The sequence below is a fragment of the Protobothrops mucrosquamatus genome, unplaced genomic scaffold (genome assembly GCF_001527695.2).
Source record: "Protobothrops mucrosquamatus isolate PMUCROS unplaced genomic scaffold, P.Mucros_1.0 scaffold126, whole genome shotgun sequence".
Lineage (NCBI taxonomy): Eukaryota > Metazoa > Chordata > Lepidosauria > Squamata > Viperidae > Protobothrops > Protobothrops mucrosquamatus.
In genome coordinates, this window is record NW_015386493.1 from 1,088,172 (window position 1) to 1,110,095 (window position 21,924).

Consider the following 21,924-nt stretch of genomic DNA (forward strand, 5'->3'; position numbering starts at 1 on the left):
AATAGATAAATGTTTCATTTTAAAAGATTCTGAGTGTGAACTGTTCAAAATGCCTTGCTTTAAAGGCAAAATTCATTCTGGAGCCTTTCTGGAAGCATCTCAAGCTGGAAACAGAGGCGGTTCCAAATTTGAAGCATTTTGTTTCCAAATTCAAAATGCTTCCAAAATGCTTAGAGCAGACTGTTTTGCATTTAAAAAAAAAATAAAACAGTAACAACTCCAAAAACACCTCTCATGAAATTTCATGAATTATTTTTTTTTAAACAATCCTATGTACAAACATTTAAATAGAATCAGGAAGGGGAAGATTTGCAGCCTGAATTTCTTTCCGATACATTATTATTATTTTTTAAAAAAACAAAAATCCTGGAAGGATCCAAATAAAGGAGTACTTTTCCTCCTCTCTTCTATTAAAAAAAAAAGTGTTCGATTTGTATGTTGCCATGGGCTTTGGTTATCCTAAAGAGTGAGCTTTGAAAATCGGGTACTTGATTCCTATCGTAAGAATGGCTGCTGCTTTTGCATAAAGTCACAAGAATAAGCCTTGACTAGTTATCAGTTATGACTTATACACATCTTTCAGCGAAAAGATTACTCAGGTGTATCAACATGTCCTGATTGGAAATGTTGATTTACTGCTACCAACACAGCTCAAACTTAAGAGATATGGAAATTTTAGCTAGCGATATTGTCTACTAACTCAAACTATACAGTGCTGGTGCAGATGCTCATTCCCCCCCCCCCACTCTTTAAAGGAGATGAGGAACTGCCTTCATAGCACAGTGAGAATAATATGAGATGTCAAGTTTATATTAATGCAGGATCCCACCACCGCTGTGAGAGAGAAAAGTGTCCTTGATCTTATTACAGAGGCATTCTGAAATATAAGGCCTGACAACAGTAAGTAGAAGATTGAAATAATTTTATTTAATCACAAAGTCACCAGCACTATATTTCTATTTCTTAGTGATAATTGGAGCAGCAGTAAGCCTGAACTGCTAATGTACTGTAAATGGTTGTAAAATAGCCAACAGACATCACTTAAAAATGATATAAATAATTTCAGCCACTGAATTTAAAAAAGAAACTGTAGCCGTATAATTTAGTGCAAAGCAGGAACGGTTTTTAGTTATAGTAAAAAAAAAAAAAAGATTGAACAAATGTGATTTCTTGTTATTTAAAAGCTGAGGTGAGAGCATAAGAAGTATTTCTAATCCTTTTGGATTATCACCCAAAATGAAGCTGGAGAGACCAGTTTTTGCGATGGATCCAAAGTTCTTTGGGCAAATTTGATAGAGCCACAGTTGTAGCCTATAAATGTAGGGTTTCCAAAGCAGAAACCCTAATATATAGGAAACTTTTTCTATAGGTGATGCTTTTAAAGAACAATTTGGGGGAGAAGATTGTTTTCAAAAGCAGAAGCAGGAGAAGTATATGAAAGCAGTCATGTTGGCTTATTCAACAAACCATTTTAAAATCATGGCTTAGCACAGTAAGTGAACTGAAGACTGTGTTCATGTTTGACCATTTCTTTTGTAGCCATTGTCAAACCACCTAGTAGAGCTATATTACTATTACTATTATCCTTCTTATCTTTCCCATTACCTATTTCCTTAGCTCCTTATGACTATAACTTTGATGTTTGTGTCTCATAATTTAAGTTGATTGCTTTTATTTAGTATCCTATTATGATTTATGTTGATTATTTAGTATCTTATGACTCAGTGTTGTATCTTATGATTTATGATGCTTGTATGTTATGATCATGATTTATCACTTGTTGCTGGTATGCACGCTGAGAACTTATGGACCAGAGACAAATTCCTTGTGTGTCCAATCACACTTGGCCAATAAAAGAATAAAGAATTGCATCATTTCACACATATTTAGTATTGTTTTACTTCCAGGGTTTACTTAACGGAGCTGCAATCAAACTACATGCCAATTAAATATGATAAATATTTTGTTACTGCAAACTTAAATGGGCATTAAAAGCATCTCTAGATAGTTTTTAAAAATTCCACAGTGATGCCAAGTTAATTTACTGAAGCAAGCACAATTGCTTCCTAGCATCTTAAGGACAAACATATTCCCATAAGAAACACAATTTGCAGACCAAAAGCTTCTTCATCAAATTTCTTAATTCTTCATTAACTTTCTTAATTCTTAATCACAGTTGCTTGGCATATGTGACTGAGAGCCAGTTTGGTGTAGTGACTCAGGTGCTGGCCTAGAAACTGAGAGACTGAGTTCCAGTCCTTCTCTTGGGTATGAAACTCGTTGGGTGACGTTTAGCCAACCATTCTCTTTCGGCCTGACCCATCTCAAGTTTTGCTTTCTTCCTCATAAACACATAAATGATAAAGTGAACTCTGGTTTACAGAATCTTGTACTGCAGTAAAATAATAAAAGTTATTACTCTTTCAAATGCCACAGAATTTATTTTCATTGTTTTTGCTAAATGCACGATCACTGTTATATTATTATGCACAAGCCCTTTGTATATTTTTAATATGGCAAACATTGTACTCACAAGCTGGAAATAGAATATCACCTACCTCAGAGTATGCCAGGGTAATATGCTCATATATTCCTTGGTGATGGTGAATAGCATCCTCCAAATCTTGCAGTTCTGAGGGAAGCTCTACTTCACCACAGGCCTTACACCACGAATCCACGTTACTCATGTACTAGGAGGGAAAAAAATCTTCTTCACTACAAGCATTCCCATTAAGAAACAACATCAAGTTCTCTGAGCAAGCACTTTTTTTTTTTTTTTTTTACAAAATGAGCTCCTCTTTTCAAAGGTAAGTTTTTTCCCCTTCATTAAAAAGCAGACAAAGTTTTTCAGCTGCTAACATAATTTCAAGTTTATTTCCACTCTGGCTCCTCCAAAATATAAAAATGATTGGGTTTCAAAAAGGAATTACCAATTCATTTCACTATCCTCTGCAAAACAGAGCGAGTTGTTAAAAAGAAAACAAACACTTCAGTAATATGAGAATTCTTTGTTAGCTATGGAGAGGCTTGGAAGAGGAAACAAACACATATGGAAACATTAAAACAATCTGAAGCCAAACCTCAATTCACATACAAAAGAATTCCAAATGAATCCAAAAGAGTTCAGCTGCAATCTCTGGCACCAGAAAATCAGATCAAATCATTTGCTTCTATCATCCCCACCATCAATACTGTACACACTCAAGAGACACATTGCATTAATACAATAACTTGCAATTCATAGATTGTTTTCTTGTTTTGTGTGGAAAAAGTACACAATTAAGTATCCAATCAAACAATTAATGAGGTTAATCCATTTAATCCAAACAGACTCCTCTACATTCTAGTTTTATTTCTCCTGGAACAGAAATAGCCAAATAAAAATAATTTGCTTCTTTTCTTTTATAAGAATACACATCCCACACAATTCAATGGCATTTTGAGGTATGAACACCCCTTCCGATTTTAAGGCAGATGAAAAGGAGGCATGTTTTCCTCAACAATTTCTGTACTATTCATATGTGCCTCAGGGATACAAAGATACTCAAAATGATAATATCTTTTAAGTTGTTGTTGACTCTTAGGGAAAGTAGACAGTGTCTCCTTATCTTAATTTGGCAGAATGTTTATAAAAAAAAAACTCACCTCAGTGACAAAGCAAGCAGGGAGCAAATATGATTAGTAAATCAGTCACAAATGATATGAAGTCAAGTAGCCCATTATGTTATCATTTCAGATAGGGTTCTTATCAATTTGAGGGGGGGGTGGGGTTACTAGAAATTAAATTTTCTATATGCGATTTAGCATCTGTGGAATTCTTCACATTTCAGTAATCTGTCCATACTGTAATAGGGCAACTCCCTGTAGCAAACCTAGAACATGCTACCTGAATTCATGACTTTTTGCCTTTACTATTCTTATTTTGCAAATCAGCAATCTGTGGCTGCATTACAACAGTTCTCAAGGCAAGAGACAGTGACCTGTTTAAAGTGCTCAGATCAAAAACAGATCATTCACTAGTTTGAAAGAAATGTTTCCCAGCTGCATCACATTCATTTAAGGCCCTTGATAATGAAATATAATTTAAGTAGGTGGCAGTTATTTCCTTCTAATATGAGAAAATCTAGGGGGGTTTTGACACAAGCCTTGGAAAATATAATTTTCATTGGATTGGATCTATGAAATCAAATGATCTTTTCTCAAAATAATCAGCCTCCCGGCCAACCTATCATAGAGCTGTTTGCTTAACGGAAGAAAAGACAATAATGTCAAAGGAGATTGTTATAAAGAACAGCAGAGCTGAATTCTCGACCATTAGAAAACCCCAACTACACTAGGGAGTTGATTTTTGTGTGTATGTGTGTGTGTCTACTATATGATTAGCTGGAAGCAGGGGCCCTGGTTTGGGTGTTCAAAGTATGACTGAGATTCAATCAAGTTATGAGGGCAATGTTTCTCTGCTTAGTAATGAGGAACAGCAGCAGCCTAGAGGGAGATAATTGGGTGTATCTTGTGTCATCAGCAAGCAAAGGAAGTCCCTAAGATTCCAAACTTTATTCTTCATTGCCCAAAACCACTTATCAGAAAATCTTATCAAACTTTCAGTACAGTCCAAGTCCCTTCCTTCAGCACCGTCATAACTCTGAACAATTGCTGAATGAATGGTCATAACTCAAGGACCTGTATTATAAAAATAATATTGTTGAGTGATGTTTATGTCATCTCAACAAATTATTATTAGCAGTTTCATCTTTATGGGAATACTTTGGGAGATTTTTGAATATATTTTAGTGCACATGTCAATCTTCAAGTCAATTTAAATGTCCCTGTTATGATGGGTAATGGGTTTGTGAAAAGACACTTTTATCCAGTTTGGGGTAATTTACCCAGGTTTGGGTATCACTGTCCTAAGTGAGAGCATACAAGTCCTAATTGTCCCAATATGCTCTCCAATCTAGAACACACATACCAGGTAAGAAAGTTAGGCCTCTTTAATGTTTATTTATATTTAGTTATATATTACATTTAGAAACTGCCCAGCTCCCTCACAGAGCGAATCTGGGAAGTGCATACTCTTGGACTACAGTTCCCATCATGAGTACTGGCCACACAAATTGTGGCTAAAGACAGCTGGCATCAGGAATCATATGATACTATGTTTTCTGTATTTCTGTACAAGTGGAGCAAGAAACTGAAATAGTATTCCAATGATCAAAGAGAGTAGAGCTGAACATTGGTCTCCCATTTCCCTCAATAAAGGTAGTTCAAACAGCACTGCTAACTATAATAGAAACAATACTGTAGATCACGAAGATAAATTTATAAGTGAACACTATATAGCAGTGATGGCGAACCTTTTAGAGACCAAGTGCCCAAACCGCAACCCAAAACCCACTTATGTATTGTTGGGTGCCGGGTAGGCGTGGCCCATTGGGTGGGGGTGGCCCATTGGGTGGGGGTGGGCCCATTGGGTGGGCATGGCTGCGGTGGTAACGGCAGACTGAGTGGGACTAAAAAGTTCAATCAATCAATTCCAACTTTGCGAGATCTTTTTTTTTCCGCGAGAAGTTGAAATTGATTGATTGAACCTTTTTTTTTTTTGCGCATGGTGGCAGAGGCCTAAAGCGAAAACCCAGCTAAAGGCCTAGGACTGGGGCGATGGCGCACGTGCCCACAGAGAGGGCTCTGCGTGCCACCTGTGCCATAGGTTCGCCACCACGGCTAGATAGCATTAAGAAAGTCACATTCTAGTTATGGAAAAAGGCCACTCAGGGGCTGGAGCTTAGCTTCTATGCCAGCTTCTCTCTAGATTAGGTTTTTAAGTCATTGGAAGCAACACATAACTTGCAACTGTTACATAGCAAAACTAACAGCTAAGAACCAGAGTGAAACATTTGCCTTGGATAAAATATTTAACTTTAGTTTTAAATTCTAACACCTCCATTTTCCTAGAAATCCTTTATTACTTATGGAAAATGAATCTGCAGAAAGGATTGTTTTGTTTCTGCCTTTTATTCATCCTCAGCTCATTTCTGAGGCCCTTTACAATGTATGCCTTGAGCAGGAACCTATGAATATTCATAGTTTACAGACCAACAATCCTTAAAGCAGGTACAGACAAATTTACCTCAAGCTTCCTTTTTTGGGCCTTTCCTTTAAAGAAAAAAATATTTCAGTAGACTCCAATTTCTTTCCCTTGTGTAATTTTTATAGGAGGAAGAAAATCAAGACACGAGTTTCCTTGTTCCTTCCAGCAAAAATAAAGTACAGTTTTGCAATGCAGCAAAACCAACCACAACGATGGCTCTTTCTTGCTGCCTAAAGCAAGATCTAAGAGGGTGGATCCCAGATCATAGCTGCATGTAACTTTAAGTGATTCATCAGCCGTAAGGAGTCTTCTCTCCTCTCAATACCTCTGCAAGCCAAATATACAAGCTGGTCCCTTGATTCTAACCAGGATGGAGAATATTTTGGCAGCCGGAGAGGGGGGCATGTCTAACATTTATAGGAGAGCTGAGGGTCACAGCAGATGAAGTGTTGATACCACGTAGGTAAGAACCATGCTTTTCCTCTCAATATCTAAGGCAGTGGTTCTCAACCTGTGGGTCGGGACCCCATTTGGGGTCGATCGACCATTTCATGGGGGTCGCCAAGCAAGGCTGTCCGCCATTTCTTTTGTCCGCCATTTCTTTTGTCCGCCATTTTTTTCCCCTTTTCCGGCGGGTGCCTTACCTCCCTTGGGCTGGGCCAGCTGGTGGTCGGCCTGCTCCGTCTCTGCCTCTTGCCAGCTATGCCTTGGCTGGCACAGGGGGCGGAACCACGCATGCGTGGCGCTCCCGGGCAGGGAAAGTCCTCGACTTACGACCGGTTGGGTAGTCCTCGACTTACGACCGGTTTAGTCCTCGACTTACGACCGGCTTAGTCCTCGACTTACGACCGGCTTAGTCCTCGACTTATGACCGGTTGGGGTCGCGGCATTAAAAAGGTTGAGAACCACTGATCTAAGGGAACGTTCATTTGTGTTTCTGAAAATCTGGTTAAGGGATTAGAAACATGGTTTGCACATGGCTTCTATGGCTGGCCTATGGCTCAAAATGGCAGGAAAGGGCCACTTTCAACAACTGCAATCAGCAATTTAATAAAATAATTCAAATGCTCTACAACAGGGGTGTCAAACTGCTGACCCACGGGTCGGATGTGTCATGCCAAAACCGCGCCCACCCCATTTCCAACAATGGGGAAAAAGTCGCAATACATCACGACACGTCACGTAACGTCACAAGTTTGACACTCTCTACAGTGTCTCAGAATTTTAGATTGTCTACTCTTGTCCTCAACCAATTATAAAATTCAATCACACCTTAGAAAACCAACAGACATCCTTTGGCCTTGTGGAATGACTGACCTGTTCAGCCTTCTGGTGGAAAATAGCCGACATATCCAGCAAGGTGCTGCGTTCATCCAAGGCTGCAGCAAATGCCTTCCATTCCTGTTCCAACTGGTTGGCAATCTGCTTGATTTGTTGTGAAGCATAGTGACCAGACTCCACCAAACGATTGGCTACCGACATTATGCGATTTATATTCACGTACACATTCTATAAAAAAAGAAGGAGGTAGACAAGATTACTAAGGGGACTAAAACTTGATGATTTGACTTAAAAACCAGCATCAGCCAAGATAAAAGCTTTCTGCTAATGTCCTTACAGTAGGCACCTTGCTTAAAGTCTACATCAAGAGAAATTCTCCAGTCTTATTATTTAGAAAAAAAAGTATACTTCCAATATGCTGAATTGAAAAGACAAAATATTGAGTTTTTGTAAACACTATTCTAAAACTAGGCTTCTCTTCACCATTGCTTATACTGATTATTGGATGCTCCGACTCAACTATATCTACAGGGCTCTCAGTACCTTTTCCCTGTTGTATATTTTTTTACTATAGGCAAAATAAACCAAGGCAGGGAGAATACGAATAAAAGGAACCCAGAGCTTAATCAATATAAATCAGATTTTCTTTAAAAAAAAACAAAACCAAGATACCCTTATTGATGGGAGCTCTGCTACCAAATGCATAATACTATGGACCAACCATATCAAAAATACTCCCCAATAGGAAAAAGATGAAGTCGTGCTTTTTTACGTGCATGACAAACATTAAATGATGGCTCTGGTTGCAAGTTGAAATAGAATGGACAAGAAATTATTCAGTGCCAAGGAGAGGGGAAGTCTAAGAAAAATACCATAAATTATCCTTCAATATGAGTCAGCTTTTCCTCTGTCACACTCTGCATTTTTACTATATTTTGTGTGTAAGTCAATGGTATTTTGTTTTCAACTTGATTTGTCAAATCATCTCAACTTACACTGGCTTATAACAACATACTAAAATGCAGTAAGTTTTTACCCAATGTAACACAATACAGTATACCACAGTACTTTCCGAGAAAGAACATTGTGCTGGAGGACGAGATGTGGTGGCCAATAGCATTCTGATAAAGAGGTGCTTTGTAACTTCTGAGAATTTATTTTCTGAATGAGCAAACTCTCCCTTCCCAAAAAGGCAAAGACAGCTTGCACATATTTTCAGATTATAACATTACTCATTAGGCTAAAAGATTGGGAAACCCTGAGCTACATTGGTCTAACAGAAACCCAGGAAGCTATTGCCAAAAGCAGTTATCTGATGTGATACTACTAGCTTCTTATCTTTGATTTTAAATGATTAGGCACCTAACGTGGTATATATGGCACCGATAGTTCAATCGTAAGAAAACATAATTGACTGTCCCCACGTTTTAGGACTCTCTACTGAATTCTGGAAAAGTAAAGAGAAATGTCAAATGTTTGTGCCAATGCCATTTCCAACTCACTGCCCCCTGTTTTAAGGAGCAGTAGAAAAACTGAGCTAGAGGGAGGCATACTAAGGTGAAGACAAACCCTGGACATACTGCATTTGGACTGATCTGAACAACTAATGTTAATAGTGGATCTTTTGTTTAAAATATTCTTTCAAGGTTGTATAAGAAGCATAAAAACTGCTGATTACAGGGTAATTTTAGAAAAAAAACCCAGAACTTCAGGTCTGGGTGGGAGAGAGACTTCAAGAGAAGAAATGAATTTCAGACACTGGTCTTCCAGTTCAACTATATTCTTGACCTGACCTCATTTACTTTAGAATTGGATGAGAGATTTCACTTTCACCGTAGTACAAAATCAAGCTCGTCATTCTATAATCTGATTAAGTAGACATCTTCCCAATGCTAAGAGAATTATATATAGAAGTGTGATAATGGGGAAACCATTTTTCAAAAATGTAAGTATAAAGTTTTGCTTTCTTCAAAGTAGGCAATGGTTCTCCTGAAAGAACTACAGCTTTGAAAGGGATTCTCCTTCTTGTTTTGTTTATTCAGCTGAAAGGAGCCTGCTTCAGGACAATGAACCTGCTCTCCATAAATAAGGCAGAGCTGAAAGAGAGAAAGAGATTTTGTTCCAGAAAAGAGACACTATAGATTGTGTTGTCTGTTGGGACAGATGTGACTGATACATCTGTTAGGATCATATGAGTATTAAAAAAAAATCTTAATTTAGATAAGTTTCTATTTTTCTCTAGAAAAGATTTAACTCTTTTTGAAGCCTCCCTTTCATAAGTGGCATATTGCAAACTGATTAGTAATGATCAATCAAAAGTTGAACACGACTTCATATGAATAAAACTTTAAGGAAAATATAAAATTCTACTAAAGGCTATAACTTTCACATTTTCTTCTTCAAAAAGAAATTCTGATGATGTTACCTAGTCAGGTAATGAATTATAAAGCGGAGAGAGCACCAAGGACTCCACAATTCAACCTTAAGTTACATAAACTCAGTTCTGTTTTAAGTAAGAAAAACCCAAACAGACCTCTTGATAAGTAGGCCTAAGAAGTTCAAAACTGCTGTCAAAACAGGTCACATCTAAACTGCAGAAGTTCAAAACTGCTGTCAAAACAGGTCACATCCAAATTGTAGATCCAAGTGAAAGTAATGCCCAGGAGAAACAAGCCACAAAAGTTGAATAAATCCTAGCATTTGTTTTATTAATGCATTTCCATTTCAAAACCCCTTTTAAGAACTGTCAATTAAATGCTAGGTCCCTTCAGCCATTAGGCTTGAAATGTATTTTACTCTTCCTTTGGGAATTCTATGAGTTACCTATTCCCTTCCAAGCTGTACAGCAGGGGTAGTCAACCTTGGCTCTTTTATGACTCGTGGACTTCAATTCCCAGAATTCCTGAGCCAGCTTAGCTTAGCTGGCTCAGGAATTCTGGGAGTTGAAGTCCACGAGTCATAAAAGAGCCAAGGTTGACTACCCCTGCTGTACAGCATCTGACTCTGTGTGTGTTTGTGACAGACAGACACACATCCACACACACTGTATAGTACTTTTAAATATTACTTCAACTTTTTGAACAGTAATGTCTAGAAGTTTTATATATGTGTATCTAACACACACACACACACACAAATGATTTTTCCATTAAGTCCTCCTTTCCATTTGTATGTTACCTAATCGAGCAAGCTATGTTCTTCTCAATCTCTCTTCTCTGCTATTTATTTACACTGGATTCTCCCCAGACTTTCCATTACCCTGCCTTCAATGAGGATCAGAAAGCAAAGCTCTGTATTCTTCGATATAAAAAAGAACAAGGTGTATCAAAAGAAACGAAGTGCTCTTGCAAAATTCTTACCATACAGTTCATAGCAAAATGGTTGTGCTGTGTCTGAAGTTCCATAGCATGAGGGTGACTGGCTCCAATTTCTGTGTAGCTGTTCAAAAACAGCCCTTTATTGTGTGTGATCCAGTCAAACATCTAAAGAAAGCAAAAATTAATGTTCAGCATAGAAGTGCACAGAGGCTTAAAACATTTGCCCATTATCATATAAATGACTTACAATTTTAGCAAAGCTTCCTAATGGTAGTACAGAGCTGAGCAAGACAGTCATGTAAATAACCATTCAGGTAGCTAGTAACAATCGCCTTGAGGCAACTAGTTGGCTCTTTTGGTTTCTCAATATGCCTCAAATATTAACCTAAAGATAAAAGGCTAGCTAGGCAAAAAGAAATTGATAAAAGTGATACATGCTATGACTCGTTTTGAAAAAATGAAGTAAGTATAAAGGAGCACTACCCCAAAAGACACAATATCTGTCAAATGCAAAATTTGTTGAAACACCCACTGAAAAAATGTTTATTGATGTACAGTACCAATGAAACAAGATGAAATAATCAACCTGGGCCTTATATTCTACTTATTTGGTCGAAAATGTGTTTGTATATACTCTCCAAAATGTATTTGGCTGATGTGGGCTCCTTCCCTCCAATGGATTAGGTAAGATTTCAAAAGATGAATAAACTGAAAAAGCAACTATTTAATGAAAATAGGAAACTTCATTTATAAGAATTTCATAAGAACTTGGCAGCATACCAACAAGCATTAACAAATTGAAGAGCATTATCAACCAATGTGATCATATTGATCACCTCCAACTTCAGCTCTATTTTGGACAGTTCAAAGTTTCTGAACTGTCTTCAAAATTAACCCCAAGCATAAGTTGCCAGAGCAGATAACTGATGTCAAGATATTCCTGTTTGGAAAGGATCCAAACCAGTACTTCACCCTAAGCAGACTGCAGGCCATCAAAACCATCTATGACACTAGTGACAGTACTGGATCCAGGAATATCCTCAGTTCATTATTTTAAGAATAGTGCAATCCTTTTCAGAACAGGCCAAATGTGGTCCATTTGAGCAGAGGTGCCATTCGCCAAGCGCACCTCCTTGTCTGGACAGAACTTCATTCATTGGGCTTCATCATTTCTATGCTGAGCCACTGATTTGGGGTATTTACTGCTACACCAGTTTAGATGGAAAAATGAGGTAAAGCTGTATATCAACTGTGTATTGTTAAACTAAGCACACTACTTCAAATGATCTCCTGCAATGGCTTTCACATAGATATTAAATTTTATGGGCATAAAGCTGAGGACCTCTGTGATCCTGCTGCCATGGAACAGGGGTATAAGACCAGAGCACGACCTTCTGAGAATGTTTAGTCAACTAGGAGCGGAACTGAAAAAAACAGTGCTTCTATCTCAGACATTTCGGGAAGATACCACATCAATACTATTGAAAGCTGTTAAGATTTTGAAGATAATACGCAAATCTCTGTTCTGTCTGTTACACTCAGAGAGAAATATACCCACAGGATGACCAAATTTGAAATGAATCTGAGAAAATCAACTTCATGCAGGAATGCTTGGAGTTGGTCATCATCCACACACTTGAGTATCGTATCTGAAAATAAAGGTAGGGTTGCTCATTTTTTCCTTATTCTCTACTCTGTGTCCATGTTAGATTTCTTCATTAGTGGCCTGGTTCTTGCTTCTTTCATAGGATCTGATCATTATCAGAATTAATAATACAATGAATTAATGACTTTTTCAATTCAACTGGCTATCCCCTTCTTACTAGATGTAACAAATCAAGACAAAAATAAATACAGTTGGTTTTCATTTAGGGACTGTAAACACAGTCATTAATTTGAAGTGCTCATCAAGTGAAACAGTGATTGTGTTTGTGATTTTACTTCAGCTTTCCTTCCCCTTCCAGATCTGTGAAGGTTGTAAATGTGAGGAATGGTTGCAAAGTTACTTTTTCATTATCATTGTAACTGCAAATGGTTGCTGTTCACAGCAGTCACTAATAAGGACTACCTGTACACATAACTGGTTGAATTTCTCCATGAGCATAATCTTCATCTTCTGGCCTCAACAATAGTGGACTACACAGTGCTGTGGATACCTCTTCCAAAACATCTTCATTAATTATGAAATATCAGATGTGGCCAAATTTACCAGATGCCACCCTTTACCATATTAAGCCATGAAGGGTATAATCAATTCCCTTTCGAGGTCAAAGTATTAAAAATGCTTCACAAATCAGAACAAACATCAAAAACACTTAAAAATACAACGAATGGTAGAAAACAACTCCTTCCATGCCGTAAAGTAAGCTCAGTAATGAATTCTCATACTACTCATTTAGATTTGTCATATGTTTCCTTCATTTGTTCTTACTTGTAAAGTAAGTTCTACTTACTTTATTGTTGTCATTCCAAGATAACCAGGTAATTTTGGCAAGCTGAAGGAGATGGTGGCTAAAAGTGGGGGTGGGGAAGGATAATTTATGATTTTTTTTATTAAACAAATTTATATGGCCAGCCAACTCATACACAGCTTACATCATTAAAATATCACAGTGTAAAAACCCATAATCCTCCCATCTGCCCCATTATTGTATGGCAATGGGCCAAGTCACAGGGCTTCAACTCAAGTGCCTAACATAACTGGAAAACCATGAAAGCCACATTGCCATGGGGAAACGACACTGATAATCTCAACGGAGCAGTCTATCCATGACAGTGGGGTGTCGAACCCCCAGCCCAGATCAGCAGTTTCCTGTCCAACTGATGATTTCTTCTACATGTCAAGTCAATGACATTCTTGGATAGTTCCATTTGTTGTAATGATATCCATAAAATCCTGGGCTGCACTAGACTGACTAGCTTCAACCCTTACATTGTGCTCCCCCAGGACTACCACTTGGGAAGGCTCTGAGATCATATCATCTGTTCAGGGAAGGAGAGTGCTGGGCCAAAAGATAGGACTGAAAAATCCCTCCATCTCCTTCAGTGATTCCAGGAGCAAATAACTAACTTGTTGACCAACACATTTTAACTGAGATGTTCAGAATTTCTAATTCTATGGTGTCAGTTGGTTGAGAAGAAATGTCAACATTTAAATTCAGGCAGTTATAAAATATATGCCTTTTTAAAAATAAATAATAAAGTGAAAGAAATGGATACCCGAGATTAAATTAAAAGAAACCCTTGAAAATTCTCAGGCTACATTTGTATTAATATATTACAGGATATTTCAGAGTCAGGTTTGTCCAAGGTAGATTGGAAATTCTAATTTGAACTAAAATATTTCGGACATTGACTCATAATTTTGAACAAGATACTCCTATTCTAAATTTGATGTTGATATGTGCTCAACTAGATAGTTTTATTGCTTATATGTTTTAATTTACTGCATGCTATACTTGAGATTTGAAAAGCGAGAGTGTCAATCAATGTGAAGTTTTGGCATGGCTATTTGGAATTTGTGGGATGAGAATTAAAACATCTAATTACAACTCATTTTAAAAAGGTAGCTAATGAATACCTACTATTTAGTTTATTTGGTATAGGCGCACTTTAAAAGAGTCCTATAAAAATATCCAAATAACAATATCTCGGGGGGAGGCGTTCTCTTCTTTATAATCTTTTAAAGCTTTGATGTTCTAGTTATAATTCTTTGCTGGTACAATAAACAAACACAAATACTCTCCAATGCTATGTGCTTGAGTTGGAGTTGGGATTCACCATCTGATTTGTCTGTCTTATCCCCCTAAATATAAACAAAGTAATAAAGACAACCAAGATGCCCCAAACAGCTCTAAGAGTTTGAATGTAAATCTAAAGCCAGCTGCTCAGGTGCCTTTACTTTAATAGCAAAGATTAAGCAGGAACTCCCAGCAGATACAGATATTGTTTCAAAAGTACGTTAAAATTATGTTGTAATCAAACACAGTTCAATTTGAGCTATGGCATCTCCAAATGCCCAAATACAGAATTTCTTATGGAATAAACGTTCATGGACCAGTCTAGTTCATTATAATAATGATAATCAGACATAGGAAACCTGAAATATAAATACAATGGCACACATATGTTTTTGCTTAGAATAAAATAGCGCAAAACCCAAATGTATGTTACATTCTAACAACATTCTTTTCACTTATTTAATTCTCCAGGGCATCCAGCTACAGAAGAAAAGCATAAGGTTAGAATTCATTCCAACTCATGTTTATCGTCTCCTGTTGTCACTGGCAAAAAGGATGAATCAATCATATATTTCCAGATGCTTCTTTCCAGCCCCTGCTGAATCTTAAATTTGGGGGAACATTTCCTGCATGTATGGGATGCTGGATCCATGTATTTTCCAAGCAGGAAATATGTCCCCATGTTAGGATATAATTTAGGTAGAATCTATTCAGAGCTTCTCATCTATTCAATCAGGCTAAGAAAGCTTGTAAACCTCTAAACAGAGAATACCATATATTTTCTGAATATCTATAAAAATGAAATCCAAACAATGGAATATTAAGACACGGCTAAAAACAGGGACATGCACAACATTCCAAGTCAAACTGCTTTCAAATTCAGAACTTCCTATTTCCTATTTATGCTTCAAGTATGAAGCAATTTTTTAAAGATGTGAAACTGCTAGTTTCCAGCATTCTGGAAGTGTTCCTAGCTCAAAACAGAGTAGTTCACACTAATAGGTGTCTCAAAATACTTGGGAGTGACTGTTTCCAACTCCAGGCAAAGCACGTTGCATTTAAAAACTGGATACTTCAGATTCAAAAATATTCAGTGTTTTTCATACTCTTTCCTCCAAATCCCTATTACTAGCTAATAGAGAAAGACCCTATTTTAGGGCTGGAATTAGAATAGCCTGAAAGGCAGTGCAGCCTATGCCTTTTATTTGACTTCTACTTGTAGATGCTTTAAAAAGCTATTTCAACACAAGGGAAGACGATACAGAGTATATAACTGTCTTGAGACTTTTGCAATATTTTAGCTGTTTAGATGAAAATATATGGTTAAAAACTTGCTGGGTCTCCTGAAAAAGCCCTCTGTGAAAGAACTTTAGAGATGTTGATTTTCAGCCCAGAAAAGAAAAATGGCAGGAGTCCCAAAAAAACCCCCAAGCTACAGTAATAATAGTGGATTGGTTATGATTTTATTGGGCTGTTTGTTCTCTGTTGGTTCTTAATTGCAATCCAGACTTGAAGCCAACCTTGGCTGAGAACAGCATGTACATATGTGTAAGGGTAATAAGATATCTCACTCAAATCCCAGTGTTATGATTAATTTGTCCAAATCATCAAATTAGCTAGGTTAAAGTGATTTATAATAACAATAAAAATAAATATTTTACTCCAGTATCTTATGCTTTTTCCTAGTCTTACTTTTTAGATATAGCGAGTCCCTACACCGTGATTTATTCTGAATTGTGCAAAAGATTGGTATCCAAATTACCACCAATCAAGCACCTATCAGAATAAAAAAGGAGGGATAAAAATAAACATTTAATTTAAAAAAAACTGCCAGATTATAAAAAAAAATTAAGGAATCTGAAAATTAGAGGTCAGATTTCCACCTATCTCTTTTTCTTTCTTTAAGAGTGTGTGCATGTATGTATGTATGTCTCTCTATGTCTGTGTGCATATAATTTACTACTGCCTTCCTTAAATTGGTGTCCTCCAGTTGTACTAAAAGAATCCCACTTATCTGGTGGGCATCAGCTTGGAGAGGCTGCTAAAGAACAAGCTTTAACAACTAATGGGGGCTCTGGCAACATCATACTTTGCTAGGAAAGCCACCTCTTCTTTCTGCGGCATTAATCATCACATACTTCCTATGCCTGAATGGCCAGGAGAACAGATGAATCATAAAATCTAGGTTTTAAAAGGGAAAAATGCAGGATGCTTCCACAGAACCAAGTGCTAATATATATGGCCCAATCACCTTAAAACAGCTCGTAAAAGTTTACATTTACCTTCTCTGCATCCTGCTCAAATAGCCTGAGCTGAAAGCATTGGTCTAATTTCAATTTCCGTACGTGCCACATCTGATGCAGATGCTGCCGTGTTGAGTGCAGCCGGTCCAACATAGTAGATACTTTCGGCAAGAGATTCTGAAGATCCACGTTTCCAGACCCGGAGTTCTTTTTGGGGAAAGTCTCACTGCTCTGTATCCTCTGCAGTAGCTTTTGCCCTTCCAAGTCCAGATCCTCAATAGGAGCTTTAATGACTTTTTTCTTCAATTGTGAATGCTCCTCTATCATACTCCTGGCTGCCTCCAAGTCCTGAGGCAAATCCTTTTTGGCCAATATATCCTGCAGCTCCTCCAACCTAGAGAGCATATGAGTGGCATTGCTAATATAATCCTCAAAGGCAACTCTGATTTCTATCCATTCTTCGTGGTTATATTCCAAACAGCCATCAAATTCGTGAGTTAACTGAGAAGGGTCGACAACTTTGGTAAGGCCTTCCAGAGACACCATGTTTGTCTAAAAAAGCAAAGATTAATTGTTAGCTATGCGGCATGGTATATTTAAGCACACAAATGTGCATACTAGGCGCTATTACAAATAACATATATAAAACATAATAAGAAGAACATGAAGTAACACCAGTTTTAATTGTTCTACTTATCACTCTACCTTTTCTTCCTCTACGTGGGTTTCTTTCAACACGTTTCATAAATGGGACATTAATTTAGACTAGGCAAGATCATTCCAAAGCATGATAATTCTACAGCAGCCAGGTTTCCCAGTGCTATGACTGAACCAAGATTTAACTAGATATAGCCTGGCTATAGACTTTTCTTATCGTGGTCTCTTGGGCAAAAGATAAGGATTAGTTTTAGAATCTGGGGACCAAAGTATAACATGAATATAAAAAGCTAACTCATCTGACCCCATCTTGCATTCGTAGGTAGCTCTCAACTGAGGGCATACAAAAACAAACTCGGTTGATTACAGGTAATCATTGGTTCATGACAGGAATTGGAACCGGTATTTTCAACATTAAGTAATGTGAGCGTAAAGCATGACTTCATGCGACTGCAATGCTTGGCAATGGCAATCCCAGCATTCCCCATTCCCATTGTTAAATGAGGATCTTGGGTTATTATTATTTTTTAAACAAATTTTATTGGTTTTTTAGTTTCTTAGAACAACATATTCAGGACACACCATGGTGCTAGGGTAATCAAACAGCCCAAAACAAAACATATATACATAATACAATCAATACATCAAATATTCCCTCTCTTTTCCCCTCAAATAGCATAGTACATTTAAAATATCCAATTCTAGCTTAAGTGTATTCAACCTGAACCTGTTTTTAAGCTTCATTAGTTTACAATACCATAATCAAATTAACTTTAAATAAAAACATTTTCAATTCAACTATCCCTTCCACGTATGTTCTACTTTCTTAATTTTATCAAGATCTTATTTACTTCTTCTTCCATTAATCTCCCTTATTTGGAGTAAAAAATTAATCTGTCCTGTACCTATCAAATCCATCAATTAATCAGTCTCTTCAAGCTAGAAAAATAATAACATACCTTAAATCATGTCATAGCAATGTCATAGCAATAAACCTCAGATTTTTAAAAAAGCATTCTTAATATTCTAAATTGTCTTTAATCCTTTATATAAAAAATATCTCATTTTTAAGCAAAATTATTAATCTATCCTAAACGCATCTAAGCATATGTATTTATCAATCTATTCTGTGCATATCTAATCTTTCGGGATCTTGGGTTATTAAGCCAGTCCCATATGGTTTGCAAGAAGGCTGGCAGGCAAGTAAAGCACGGTGAGGCTGGGCATGGCTGCTGTCTAACAAGGGAGGGTGTGCAAGCAGCTCGCAAGGCACGGCACGAGTGTGGCAGAGTTGGCGTGACTGCTGCCCGGCGGGTGTGAGAGACTTACTGGATGATTTGCAACCCTTCCTCTGCTTTCCCCATTGACTGGGCTGGTGGGAAGCCAGCAGGGAAGGTTGTAAATTATGGTCATCTGACGGGGAGGGGATTCTGCATCCACTATAAATGCAAGCTAGTTGGCAAGTATCTAGACTGGAATCACATGACTATAGAGGTGCTGTGACAGCTGGAAGTTCAATGACTGGTCATAAGTCTCCTTTTTCAGTGTCACTGTAAGCATGAATGGTCACTGAATGGTCAGTAATCAGTGACTACTTATGTATATTTGTATGTATGTGTATAGTGGCATAAAGTCTAATGATGATGATGATGATGATGATAAAAGCATCCCCCCCTCTGCAACTAACACAAATTAATGCCAAGTACTAAACTCATATGTGGAGTCAACTACAATTCCCAGTAGTCAAGATTACAATGTCTTCTTAAATTATAAATATTTAATTTTGCTTCCTGAAAACTTGTAGATGAACCCTGACAGTTCTCTCTAGAGAGGGAGAACTGAGACCGCTGTGGACTGAATCTCCACTCATAATCTTACTAATTTCATGGATGAGCCAAAGCTATGTCTTCTGTTGATCTTAAAATCCAAGATGGTTCGCTGGTAATTTGCTCTTCTGGTGAATTTTAACACTATACCAGAACAAATTTCTATACTGGTTTGTATTTCGTGATTGCTCCCCCATAGCTTGTATCATGCAATCAGCTATATGAAGTAGGAAATCTCATTTCAATGTTCTCCTAAAAGTCAGAATCTGAAGCCAAAATTTGGATTTATAATTCCATGCAAAGGCGGCCAAGATAGGAAGGTACAAAATAAAATAGTCTGAAGTGTCTATTCAGAATTCTAAATTCAGATTTACAAATTTCACTATTCTTGTTGCAAGAGCCCAAGAAATAAATTAATCCAAACTGGAGTTATCACAGAAGCAGGGAATAAAGCGACGCCAAGACGCTCTACTTCCAATATGAATATGCCAATTGGCCCTTCTCTCTGGAACCTTTATCTAATGCACAAATGTGCACAGGGAAGCATTACAACTTGTGGAGAAGCATCTGTGTGTATTCACAACAGAGCACATGATGTAATCTGGCTCAGCATTGTATGACCATTATATAAGGCCCCCACAAAGACAAGGTGCATATAAAGCTTCTCTCTCTCTCTCTCTCCCTCCCTCCCACTCTCTCTCTCTCTCTTTGGCTTTTCAGAGCATACAAAATGGTGATGGTGCAAACCAGCAGCTTATCAAAATATAGGTACTTTAGAGATATTCTGCTTCAAAGCTCTAGGCCCAAACAACAGTCACCACCACACTCCATCCTCAAACAAGTAGCAAAGGAGAAGGCAGCCCTTCCTACAAAATTAGAAGGAAGTTCAGTACAAATATCCCAGTTCTCTTCTTACAGCCTCTGCTCTCTGAAAAAATATGTAGAAGCCTAACACTCTTCCCATTTCACAGCAGCAAATCCTCCCACACATCAAAAAAGGTGATGAGCTTCTCCTGCTAGTATGTCTTCTGCAAAGGGCAATTATTCAATTCCATCCATTGCTGCTGCTGCTGCATTGATCAAGCCATCCTGAACACTGTTCTATTTGCTTCATTCAATCAATCATCCAACAGCAACACTTCCCTAAGTGACATACAAAAAGTGGATCAATTTAAGAAACACAATTCCTATGAGCTACAGTTGCAGCACATAAAAAGCAAATAAGTAAATAAAATAGTACCAAGACAGGTCAGGATGGATGGAGTATACCCATCCTGGCCTTCCTTGGTCTCTTAAGCAGCTTTTGCTACCATCATTTGTGGAAACGTCCTGGCTGATGGAAGTGGGTTGGGAATGGGAGGCAGAGTCTGCCAGTGGTTCTCCATCTATAGATGGTTCCAGTTGGGGGTGGAGATGGGATCCATCCCTCGGTCTGTGTTTTGCACGGCACTACAGGGTTTAATTTTCTTCCCACTGAAATACATTTAAAAACCCTGGGTGATGTTATCTATTAGCATGTATGCTAATGGTAGTTGCACATCTACAAATGATGCCTAGAGACTATTCAGGTATGGATGAGGAAGATTTGGCTTAAGCTCAACCCTGACAAGACTGAGTGGATGGGGGTTTTATACTCTCACTAGCAGGTGTAATGAGTTTCCATTCGTAACTCTGAATGGGGTTAAAGTTCCCCAGGAAGAGTTGGTGTGCAATCTGATGGCTTCTGCTTGAGCAATAGGTAGCAATTGTGGCCAGGAAAATCTTTGCACAAATAAACCTTGCCCATCGGTTGCACCTGTCCCCAGATGGGGAGCCACTGCTTACAATCATCTTAGTCTCCTTCCAGTTGGATGATTGCAAATAATAATAATAATAATGATAAAGTTGGAAGGGACCTTGGAGGTCATCTAGTCCAACCTCCTGCTCAGGCAGGAAACCTACCTTTGAAAAGTATTTGGAATTTTCAGACTAACCACAATGCAGCATGTGAAGCAGTGGGCATCCGATGATACGTGCACATAAGGCCAAGTTGCACTACTGGCTCCCTGTAGGCTTCTAGGTGCAATTCAAGATGCTAGCTTTCATTTTTGAAGCCCTGCATGGCAGGGGAGCAGATTATTTGTGGGACTGCCTATCCCTTGTGGTTGATGCCTATCCCACTAGATCTGACAGAGTGGGTATGATCCACTCTGCTTTGCTGACATAATGTAAATGAGGAGGAGATGCTGATGCAACCAAAGTCACTGCAAAGTAAGAATATTCAATGGAGGTAGTGTGGAGGAAGGCGTGGGCTGGGCCACCACAAGCACTGCTCTTGCTTCTTATACATTCTAATACTGGGAAAACATATTCATATATGTTCATATATTCAATGTAAAATATATTCTAATACTGGGAAAATATTCAGAGACTACATGTTCCTCGATGCTACTCGTTAGTCTGCTTCCAGTGAAATATTTGTTCTGCAGAAATTGGTTATCCCTACTACCGCTCATTTCAACAGGCCCGTGAAAAAGACCCATTTATCAACCACAGCCATGCCTGGAATATTCTGCGCTATTCCATCTCCCAAGGCATTCAGCAATATTCAATGGGACAAGATTACTGTCTCCTGACCAAATCCGTGACACATAATTTTGCATCAGAAGATTATCTAACAAAATGAAATTCAATGGTGAAAAAAGTAAGGTTCTACATTTAGGCAAGAAAAACCAAATGTACAGGTATAGTATAGGGGGTACCTTGCTCAATAGTAGTAATTTGTGAGAGGGA

At 37.9% G+C, this 21,924-nt stretch overlaps 1 protein-coding gene across 1 annotated transcript in view; it reads right to left on the bottom strand.

Moving 5' to 3' along the window:
• Window positions 1-21,924, bottom strand: part of TRIO (trio Rho guanine nucleotide exchange factor) — a 244,272-nt gene that overhangs the window by 132,416 nt on the left and 89,932 nt on the right. Inside the window, exons 5-8 of the mRNA XM_015813007.2 lie at window positions 16,709-17,221; window positions 10,729-10,851; window positions 7,406-7,597; window positions 2,559-2,690 (exon numbers count right to left, since the gene is read on the bottom strand). Coding sequence (XP_015668493.2) covers window positions 2,559-2,690; window positions 7,406-7,597; window positions 10,729-10,851; window positions 16,709-17,221 — 960 coding nt within the window. The remainder of the gene's footprint in view (window positions 1-2,558; window positions 2,691-7,405; window positions 7,598-10,728; window positions 10,852-16,708; window positions 17,222-21,924) is intronic.